General features: G+C 55.6%; 1 protein-coding gene across 1 annotated transcript in view; it reads right to left on the minus strand.

Moving 5' to 3' along the window:
• The window catches only part of MYO1F (myosin IF), a 37,228-nt gene that overhangs the window by 6,343 nt on the left and 20,544 nt on the right, over nucleotides 1-10,341 (minus strand). The window contains exons 11-23 of the mRNA XM_029912289.1: nucleotides 9,795-9,875; nucleotides 9,053-9,139; nucleotides 8,503-8,589; nucleotides 7,910-8,077; nucleotides 6,827-6,912; nucleotides 5,397-5,478; nucleotides 5,202-5,308; nucleotides 4,166-4,264; nucleotides 3,820-3,964; nucleotides 2,836-2,950; nucleotides 1,550-1,719; nucleotides 814-959; nucleotides 194-340 (exon numbers count right to left, since the gene is read on the minus strand). Of these exons, the coding sequence (XP_029768149.1) occupies nucleotides 194-340; nucleotides 814-959; nucleotides 1,550-1,719; nucleotides 2,836-2,950; nucleotides 3,820-3,964; nucleotides 4,166-4,264; nucleotides 5,202-5,308; nucleotides 5,397-5,478; nucleotides 6,827-6,912; nucleotides 7,910-8,077; nucleotides 8,503-8,589; nucleotides 9,053-9,139; nucleotides 9,795-9,875 (1,520 nt within the window). The remainder of the gene's footprint in view (nucleotides 1-193; nucleotides 341-813; nucleotides 960-1,549; nucleotides 1,720-2,835; nucleotides 2,951-3,819; nucleotides 3,965-4,165; nucleotides 4,265-5,201; nucleotides 5,309-5,396; nucleotides 5,479-6,826; nucleotides 6,913-7,909; nucleotides 8,078-8,502; nucleotides 8,590-9,052; nucleotides 9,140-9,794; nucleotides 9,876-10,341) is intronic.

Here is a 10,341-nt window from a genome sequence, read left to right on the forward strand (position 1 = left end):
CCCCCACTCTAACCACTAGCCCCCACTCCCCTCTCAGGGCTGGGTATAGACCCCAGTCCCCCCCACTCTAACCAGTAGCCCCCACTCCCCTCTCAGCGCCGGGAACACAGGGCTCTCCAAAGGTGGAGCCGAGCGGCCGATCGGCCCCAGCTGCCCCCGCCCTCCCTGCCCCAGGAGCCCCACCGCCCCTTACGTGTCAGCGAAGCTGAGCTGCAGCTTGCGCTGGGTTAGCTCCTCGTAGCGTTTGCACAGCAGGCTGATGAGCTCTGTCTTAAAGATGGACTCCAGGAAGCTGTCGGCCTCCTCCTCGTGGAGGATGAAGAAGTCGTCCTGCCTCGTGCTGGCCAGACAAAGAACCAGAGAAGAGGGCGTCAGAGCCCAGCTGGGAGCAGCCCTAGGGCTGGCTGGAGGCCACACGGACCCCTCTGGAGATCACAAGGGCCAGGGAGCTGTCGATTTGTAAAGCTGTCCACGGAATGTGGAGGCCCCAGGCAACCCCTTCCTTGCACCCCCACCCCGGTCCACCAGGAAGAAGGGAGACTGGGGGACAGCAGGAAAGCCAGCCCACCAATGCATGCCATGCTGAGGGCCCGGGGCATTGGTCGGAGTGGTGGAGCTGGGTGCCTATAGGGCTGAGGTGAAAGCAGTGGGTTGGTTCCCTGGTTGTGGGGGGTGAAGCTGAGGACTCCTGGGGAAGGAGTCACTACGCCCACATGCAACCAGACCCACATTTGTGGTCCCAAGACCTTGCAGAGGGCTGTGGGGGTGGGCGAGGTCCAGGCTACGAGGGGCCCTGCCTGCTGCAGGGGTCACCTGAGGGAGACTCTGCAGATGGCCTGGATCTCCACCTTCTTCTTCAGCACCTCCTTGATCTGGCCTTTCTCGGGACCCTTCTTGACCTTCTCGCGGCCAATCAGGTAGAAGTACTTGGGGGTCAGGATGAAGTCACGCTTGATGGCCTGGGGGGAGAGATGGGGCAGCAGTGTGAGGGGAGGCGCGCGCCAGCGGGAGGAGCCCGGACCGACCCCGGGGAGTCAATCGCCACGTCTCACAGGGAGCAGCACCGGGGACCCCAGGGCAACAGCGGGCGAAGCTGGGGAGAGCAGGTCAGCACTTTGGGGGCGTCGCCGGGGCAGAGGTGGTTAAACCAATCACAGTCTGCAGACTTCAGAAGGGGAGAATTCCCAGCCCGCTCCCAGGCCCCTCCAAAACCTCTCTCTGTTTCTGTCTGGGCAGGGGTAAGCAGATCCCATTTTCATGCGATGCCTTTAAAAACCGAGCAGCTGCCAGCTCCCGGGCAGGGAGGAATGGACACATCTGGGACCTGACTGACCGCAGCCCTGCCGGAGAAATGGGTATGGGATCCCACGGACAGCAGGGCCCTTGAGAGGATTATAAATAAGGAGTTCTCCCATCCATACAGCGCAGCCTGGGATTTGCCTCTTCCTTTCCGAGAGGAATCTCTCAGCACCCGCCCCTGGGTGAGGAGGAGGAATCCCGTTCCCCCCCCACACACACACCCCCGCCTGCTCCGGACGAGTCCGTTTACCTTGAATCTCCGGTCATACTTGGTGACCGAGTCGGCGAAGTCTATCCGCTCCCTCTTCCCCATGAACTGCCGCAGCTCAGGCCTGTCCTCCATGCCCAGATAATCGCCCACAAAATTCCGGTTGATGCTGTTCTTCCTCCTCTCCTTGAAATTGTACAGGATGTGGGAAGCTGGGCAGGGACACACAGCAACACAAGTCAGTCGCAGAGCGGGTCAGTGGCCCGTCCAGGCAGGTATGTCGTCCCCATGTTGGAGGCTTTCAGAACATGGTGTTAAAACTCCACAGAGTACTTCACTGTGCAACCCTATACCAGGGGGGTGGACATATCTTCCTGACCCCCAGTGTATGCCCTGAAGCCTGAGCATTTATAGCTCATGGGATTTTTGTCCTAGCTCTTCTAACTGCAAATGCTATTCTTGGTCATATAAATGTCCCATCTTACTGAGCTGCTTGTCTCAATAACATCCTGCAGCAGCAAGTTCCACAGGTTAATTATACATCACATAAAGTGTTTTCTTTTAGAAGTTTGTAAACTTTTAATGACATTGACTGCCCTCTAATGCTTGTGTTGTGGAACGGGATGAATGGGAGCGCATGCCTGGCCTTCTTTGCACCATTATTTTAGGTGCTTGTATATCTCCTTTCGCTTTTGGCATGAACAATTTGAGAGTATTAGTAAACATTTGGAGTGTTATTAGTAGTACGAGTAGGAATACCCTGCGCTTCCATATTACGTTACAAACATTTATTAATTAATTAAGCTTCATAACACCCCAGGGGAAACAGAGGCATGGAGAAATAAGTGGCTTGCTGGAAAACACAGAGGAAATCACGGAAAGCTTGTAAAAGAGCTGAGGATTCCTGCCTCCCACACTCCACTGCTCTAAATCCCCTCCCTCTCCGAGGCAGAATAGAACCTAGGAGTCCTACCACCCAGTCCCCACTAGTCTAACCCCTGGGCCACACATTCTGGGAATAGAACCCAGGAGTCCTGCGTCCCAGTCCCCCAAATGCTAGCTATGTTGCTTTTTAAACTAAAACTTATTAAAAGGGCACTGTCAAAAGTTGGCAAGGGCTAACTTTGTGCCCTGCCTGCTTCCCCCCCACCCCTCGAATGGCTCCCCATCTGCTCCTCCCTGTGGAATCCAGCAGGCGAGAAGGTGGAATGCCCAGCCGGGCTACGTGCACTTTACCCCAGGTTGTATCAGCTCCCTGCTCAGTGTCGCCACAGAATCTCTGCCCACTTCTGCCCTGGGTCTGCTGGCGCAGCTCTCGGCTCTCTTACCCTCCTCTCGCATCTGTTCGTACTTCCGGATGGCGATGTGCTTCCGCCAGGCCTTCTGGATAACTCGGGCAAAGCCATCAAACTTCCGCTCCCGCATCTCCTCCAGCAGAAAGAGCTGGCGGCAGCAAAACACAAACACACAGGGAACGTGAGACCCAGCCAGACCTATGCAGAGACGGGGTCGCAAGACAGAGCCAACCTGTGCTCTCCTTAGGGGCTGCAGAAATGGTTGGAGTAGAAAGACGGACAGACAGACAGACAGGTTTCTCTCTCATCTAAACCTCTCTCTGTATCAGCTATAACTCCCTCTAGGTTGCACTGGATGAGAGAGGACACCAAGTTCCCACGGGGGTTGGGAACCAGAAGGGCAGCCTCCCCCCTTCTAGCCATCAGCCGAGCCCCCGTGAGCCGAAGGCTGGGGAAATTGGTGAAAACATTTGACACTGATTCGGTTTATGTTTTTTTACACCCTCTAATGTTAGGTGTTTACCCTCAAATTAACGAGCCCGGGAGCTCTCTGCCGAACATGCCTCTCTTGGAAATGCTGTCATTCCCTAGATCCCCTCTGCTGAAATTCAGACCATTAACTGCAGGGCAGCCCTGGAACAGAGCAACACAGAGCCACAGAGACCAGGTGGGAGGCCCTTTGCCTAGGGTGACCAGACAGCAAGTGTGAAAAATCAGGACAGGGCGTGGGGGATAAGAGGTCCCTATATAAGAAAAAGCCCTGAATATCGGGACTGTCCCTATAAAATCGGGACATCTGGTCACCCTACCTTTGCCCCAATTTCGTGGTGATGGCTGGTGACCTGCTACCCCTTCCGGCATCTGCGCTGGATGGAGCCGGGTGATTTTATGGGGGCTGCCAAGCACATCCATTGCCCCGCCTGGAATCCTTGACAATCCTTGGGGGCAGTGGGTGAACCCACATTGCAGCAGGCAGCTCCGGTCTTAGGGCAGATGGGCAGGAGCAGGGCCACTTACCGATTCTGGGTTCTTGACGAAGACCTTGCTCCGTCCCATCTGATACTGGTCGGCGTCCATGTTAACCGACTGCAGCAAGTGCTGCACGCCCTGGCGCTCGTCCCCGCGCCAGCACGGCCACGTCTCTGCCGTCAGGATGGCGTACCTGCCGGGAAAGGGGCACGTTAGCTGACGGGCTTCCGGTGACCACAGCTCAGATGCCTTCAGAAACAAGAGGTCCTCTCTGGAGCTCCCAGGCCAGGTGAGGATCTAGCTGTGCTGATTCCAGCGGCAAGGGGTGGGGGCCCAGCCCTGGCAGAGTGCACCGCTCCGGGGGTCCCTGCAGCACTCCCAGAGGTGGGCTTACCTTTGTAGAAACTTGTGAAAGACCCGTCGATAGGCAAATCCTGCCCTACGTACGCGGATGTTCTCTTTCAGCCCCAGATATTCCACTTGGTGCTTCACCCTGCAAAGCAAGGAGGGGAAGAGAGACGCTCAGCACAGGTGACCGACGTGCCCTATGGACGGACTCTCGGGCTGGAGCGGGGCCACCTGGGTTTTGCTGAGTCTTGCTGGCAACGTATGTGTGAGGTGGGTGGGCATGTACACGCGGGTGTGGGAGCGTGAGCGAGTGCATGTATGGAGGAGTATATGTGAGTGTTTGCACGAGCGTTACACTTAACCTGGCCTGCTGGGTGACTGCGGGCAAGTCACGTCGCGGCTGTGTGCCTCAGTTTCCCCCTCTGTAAAAGCTTTGAGATCTGCTGATGACAAGCGCTGTATAAAAGCTAAGTATTAATTAATGATTAATGATTAATTAACCCTGTCTGGAATCACAGAAATGAAAGATGGAAAAAAACCTCATGTGACATTTTCAAAAGGACTTCAGGGACTTAGGAGTGCAAGGCCTATTTTCAGAAGTGACTCATTTTCAATTACATTTCGGCTCATAGGGGCCAGGATTATAAAGGTAATTAGGACCCTAAAGAGGAGGACAGCAAGGTTGTCCAAAGCGCCTGAACAGATGAAACGCCCGACACCCATCAAAGTGGTCAGGACCTTGTTTGCAGATAAATGTTTTTTCTGCCTTGAACCATGGCCTGGATCTGCGGGCAGTCCCCTGGGACTGCCTAGTAATGAATCTTTGGCTTCTTGCTCACACACTCGCAGTGAGGAGCAGTCTGGCCCAGTGGGTAGAGGCACTGGTGTGTCATTCAGGAGCCATTCCTGTTGAGCTCCTCTGAGATCTTGGGGAAGGTGTCTCCCCTCCCACCCTTTGTTTAGACCATCAGCTCTTTGGGGCAGGGACTCTCTCTCACGATGTGTATGTGCAGCTCCAAGCGCAATGGGCCCGCTAGGCGCTACTCGTAATGCAAGTAATGAACGGCGAAGGCCTCTCTCACCTGCTTTCCTCCCAGTCCTTGGGTCTCTTGGTCTCGTTGGGTTTGATGCAGCGGATGTAGTGTGGCGTGCACTTCATGAGCGTGTTCACCAGGTCGTTGGCCTGTTTCTGTTGGAAAGACCGACGTCGACAGTGTTAACAGTCTCACCGGCTCCCCGAGGGAAGGGAGAAGCTCTCCCGTACCCTCCTCCCGTACCTTGATCTTGGAGCTGGCCGTGGTCGGTCGGCCCTTCTTGTCGGCATCTAGTTTTTCTGGGAAAAGCATCCGGATGAAAGCACTAAAAGGCAGAAAACAGTCACCAGCGTGAAACCGCCACGGACCCACTGAGGCTCTGAGCTCCCCGCCGCAGGGTCTGGCCAGCTCAGGGAGCTCCTTTCAGCCCTGGCTCAGGCAGCTGCAGCTGCGGTTGAAGTTCATGGGAGCCGCACCTGTTTACACCCGGGCTGAATTTTATCCCGAATTTTCCCAACGGGGCTGACCAGCAGCAGGAAGATAGGAGCTGCGCTACTAGATCAAATCCAGTCCAGTGTCCTGTTTCCTACACTAGAATCATAGAATCATAGAATCTCAGGGTTGGAAGGGACCTCAGGAGGTCATCTAGTCCAACCCCCTGCTCAAAGCAGGACCAACCCCAACTAAATCATCCCAGCCAGGGCTTTGTCAAGCCGGGCCTTAAAAACCTCTAAGGATGGAGATTCCACCACCTCCCTAGGGAACCCATTCCAGTGCTTCACCACCCTCCTACTGAAATAGTGTTTCCTAATATCCAATCTAATATCCCCCTTCACTCTTCTCTTCTGCAGACTAAATAACCCCAGTTTCCTCAGCCTCTTCTCATAAGTCATGTGCCCCAGACCCCTAATAATTTTCGTTGTCCTCCGCTGGACTCTCTCCAATTTGTCCACATCCCTTCTGTAGTGGGGAGACCAAAACTGGACGCAATACTCCAGGTGAGGCCTCACCAGTGACGAATAGAGGGGAATAATCACGTCCCTCCATCTGCTGGTAATGCTCCTACTAATACAGCTCAATATGCCGTTAGCCTTCTTGGCAACAAGGGCACACTGCTGACTCATATCCAGCTTCTCGTCCACTATAATCCCCAGGTCCTTTTCTGCAGAACTGCCGCTTAGCCAGTCGGTCCCCAGCCTGTAGCGGTGCATGGGATTCTTCCTTCCTAAGTGCAGGACTCTGCACTTGTCCTTGTTGAACCTCATCAGATTTCTTTTGGCCCAATCCTCCAATTTGTCTAGCTAATACCTGATGCATCCCAGGAAGATGAGTCCCCCCCCGCCCTTAATGGACTGGTACAATGCTGCACATGAAGGGGACATGCTTGCCTGCCCCCTGAGAGCTGCTGTGCAACAGGCCAGTATACAACCCAGTGGGCTGAGGCACCACTTTGTCCGAGGCCAACAAAGGGTTAAGCTCAATTAAGCTCTGGGGAAGGGCGGCTTGGGAGACAGAGGGGAGAGAAAGCCACTGGGAAGGCCAGGCTCCACACTGGGGGTAGGGGGGTGTCACAGCCCTGTCCTGTCCTTCTCCCTGTCGGGACAGGGCTCTGGGCTTGAACTTTAAGAAGACCCCTGTGATGGGCCCGGCTATATGGCCAGTGCGGCACTCACTGTTCGCTGCTCTGCATGAGCTCAATCAGGTCGGTGAAAAGTACGTCCCGGTTCCGTTCACAAAAGCCATTCACGTCATAGGAGACCTGGAAGGAAAAGTCAGAAATCAGCCCAAGGAGGGTCCTCTACAGACCAGATCAACTGGTTGCCTGAGCCGCAACGCCCCGCGCTTTGGAAGAAATACACGTTTGCCATCAAACATCCCATGAGCAAGTCGCATACGTCTTGCATTTGTTCCGAGTTATCCCTCCGGTGATTCCCTCGGGTCATTCTGGATCTGCAGCTTGTTTGCAGGCCGTTTGTGGGGAGCGCTCCCTGACAGGACGAGCGTAACCCGTGGAATCAGGGCTCTGGTACAAATGCCTCTGCTGCCAGGTGACGGCACCTTTGCCGAGGTGCCTGACTAAATGCAGCCTATGGATCCGGGGCAGTAATAACTGCATGTGTCCCTATGGTGCCTAGCCACACGTATACACGGGAATCAATGGGATAGTTGTACATTATCCATGCAACATGTGGGCATCATTCACTCTCTCTAGGCACTTACCTGGTCCTCAGCACCATCATACCTGCATCATACCTCCTCACCCCTGTGAGCTAGGGGGGGCGTTATCCCCATTTTACAGATGGAGAACAGAGGTACAGGGTAGATTCAGGGATTCACCCCTTAGCCCTAGCCCAGTGCCCGATGTATTATTATTTGTGTTATTGTAGCACCTTGGAGCCCACTCATGGACCGGGACCCCACTGTGCTAGGTGCTGTACAAACACAGAACAGAAAGTCAGCCCCTAAGAGCTTCTCCACTAGACCACCCTTCCTACCCATTCCGTGCATATACCCAGGGATCCATGCAGTGTGCAGCTGTGTCCACGTGATGTGTGTGTACTCCCATGGGATTATGTGCAGGCGCCTGTCCATGCAGGGTGAGCGGACAGGGATCCATGCGGTGTGCGGCTGTGTCCATGTGACGTGTGTGTACTCCCATAGGATTATGTGCAGCGTGAGCGGACAGGGATCCATGCCAGGTGCTCGCGTGGGTGCCCGTGTGCAATGGCGCTAGGCCCTGCGTCCATGCAATATACCTTGCCTGCATAGTGGTGGATTACAAAGCCCGAGTTCCAGCTGTTAAAGTGCTCGTGAGTTCCCACCGCCGCCTGGAGCTTCTGCAGGAGGGTCTGGTCCGCCCCTTCCCCCGTCGCATGCATGGTGGCACAGACGTCATCGAGGACGCTCATGATCCCAGGAGGATTCTGGGAGAAAGGGCAGGAACAAACGCAAAGAAGAACGTGGATGAGGGGCCCTGCGTTCGCTGCATCACTGACCCGCAAACCTGGGCGCCTGCCAGCAGCGCTGCAGGGAATGCAGGGATCGCAGTATCAGGGATTGTCCCGGATTGCTGGGCCAATCCCAATGCCAGGCTTTGGCCCGTTCAGCCCAGCCACGTGCTGGTTACACTCCACTCAGGTCAAGCGAATTAACCCCTTATGCAGAGCATGCGGGGAACAAAGTCACTCCCCAGCGCGGGCTCTTTCCCTGCGATGTCACCTGTGCAGTGCTGCTGTTCTGCAGCTGCACACTGCCCAGGGTTTCAGTCCCCTTCAGCACCCAGTGGGTTAAGCACCTTCCTCGGGCACGGCCCCCCGCCAGGAAGGACAGCAGAACTGCCCTCTCTTACCAGCTTGTTCTCTATCAGGTCACACACCACTTTGTTATTGAAATACTGGATCGGGGTCCACTTGATCCCCTCCTGCACATACTCTTCCTAGGACAGACAAGAGAGGCCCAGCTGATCCAGCTGTGCACCGCAAGGACGGAGCTTTGGGACCCACAGCTGGGGCACAGGCCGATGGGGGAGGGGGGCAGTTTCGCCTGCCTCCCTTTTATGCACATAAAGTAATTCCCTCGGGTGCAAAATTGTCTCGGGGCCTTGGGCTTGCTGCAGACGCATTCAGGACCTTTGGGCCAAGATTTTCAGGAGTGGGGGCCTCAGGTGAAGTTCCTACATCCGTACTGAAGCACCTGCTTTGCAAAAGTGCCGAGCACCTAGCAGCCCCCTCCTCCCTGTTTCCCTAGTCTCTGCCAGGGGGGAAAGAAAAGGCCACATGCCAATGAGGTAATGCATACACTCGTTTGCATAACCCGCCTGATTTCAGACCCTCCAGCCTTAACAAGCCGGTCTCTGCTCTCCCCTGCCCCGGTGCGCGTTGCCCCGGCGCGCGCCGTACCTGCTCCGCTTTAAGGGTCAGCTCGATAAAGATCTGCTGCAGCTTCTCATTCACAAAGTTAATGCAGAATTGTTCAAAGCCGTTTTTCTACAGAGTTATAAAGGAGAGAGAAACAGTGAGATCCCAGCTGGGAGGCCGGCTCCCCCCCGACTCACACCCTGTCGCTCCTGTTGGGCCTTATGGGGACATTCTGCAGGGGGCTCCCCGTGAGAACAGCCAGCCCCAGCTCGGGGCTCTCCCTCTCCAGGCTGGTGGGTCCCAGGGGCACTGTGGCTCTGCAAGGCGGGGCAATTAGCTCCCCAGTTGGCCTGCAAGGGGAGATATTGGCATGGGGTCTAGGGCGACAGCCCCTGGCTCCAGGGCCGGTCAGTGGGGAGGATGGGCACCAGGAGGGGCAGCTGGCAGGCTGGTCCGTGCAGAACTGGGTGTTATACAGCTGTGGGGCAGACTCACAGGCCAACACAGATCAGCCCCCCAAACAGTGGACCCCCGAGGAGGAGCCCAGCATTTTAAGGGGTGCCAAGAAGGAGGGGGGTGGCAGGTGGAGGAAGATGAAAAAGGCGTAGGGGGGAAACAGTGACTCTGGAAGGGAGGTATCTTTGGGTTCTGCATCTGGGAACCCCTCTTGGCAGTCTAGGCTGCAAGGGGAACCCCCCCCATTTCCCTCTCAGCTGTTCTGTAGGGAGCGACCGTGCCCTACGGGTGGGGGGAGTTGGCACCTCCGTTCAAGTGTAACAAGTACCTGGAATATTTCAAAGCCGTAGATATCCAGCACCCCGATACTGTACTCCTCATTGGACTTCTGCATGGCCCTGTTAATGGACTGCAGGGGAAGAAACGGAGAGAGGGAGAGAGAAGGGGGAGAGGCACAGGGGAGCTTCAGCACCAGGAGGTCTAGTTCTCCGACATGTGACACTGTCTTTCTGGCCTCGCGGCTCTCATGCATGCGCTGACCCTGGCTCTGGCCCTGGGGGGAGGGAGAGGGACCCTGGCGACAGCCAAACCCTGTCCCTTACTCACATCGCACCTAAAACGAGAGCCAGTCACAACGGCTGCTTTGGCCCCAGGGACATCGTACCCAGTGGAGAATGTCAAATCGAAGTCAGACACGTCCCCTTCGTCACAATTCAACACACCATTCGCAGCTGCTAATCCCAAGTGTGTTGGAGGGTGGATCTATCTATCTATCTATCCATCCATCCCCATACACCCCCTCTATCTATCTATCTATCTATCTATCTATCTATCTATCTATCTATCTATCTATCCCCATACACCCCCTATCTATC

This window comes from Terrapene carolina, unplaced genomic scaffold, assembly GCF_002925995.2.
Source record: "Terrapene carolina triunguis isolate 2854851 unplaced genomic scaffold, T_m_triunguis-2.0 Scaffold194, whole genome shotgun sequence".
NCBI classification, from domain to species: Eukaryota; Metazoa; Chordata; order Testudines; family Emydidae; genus Terrapene; species Terrapene triunguis.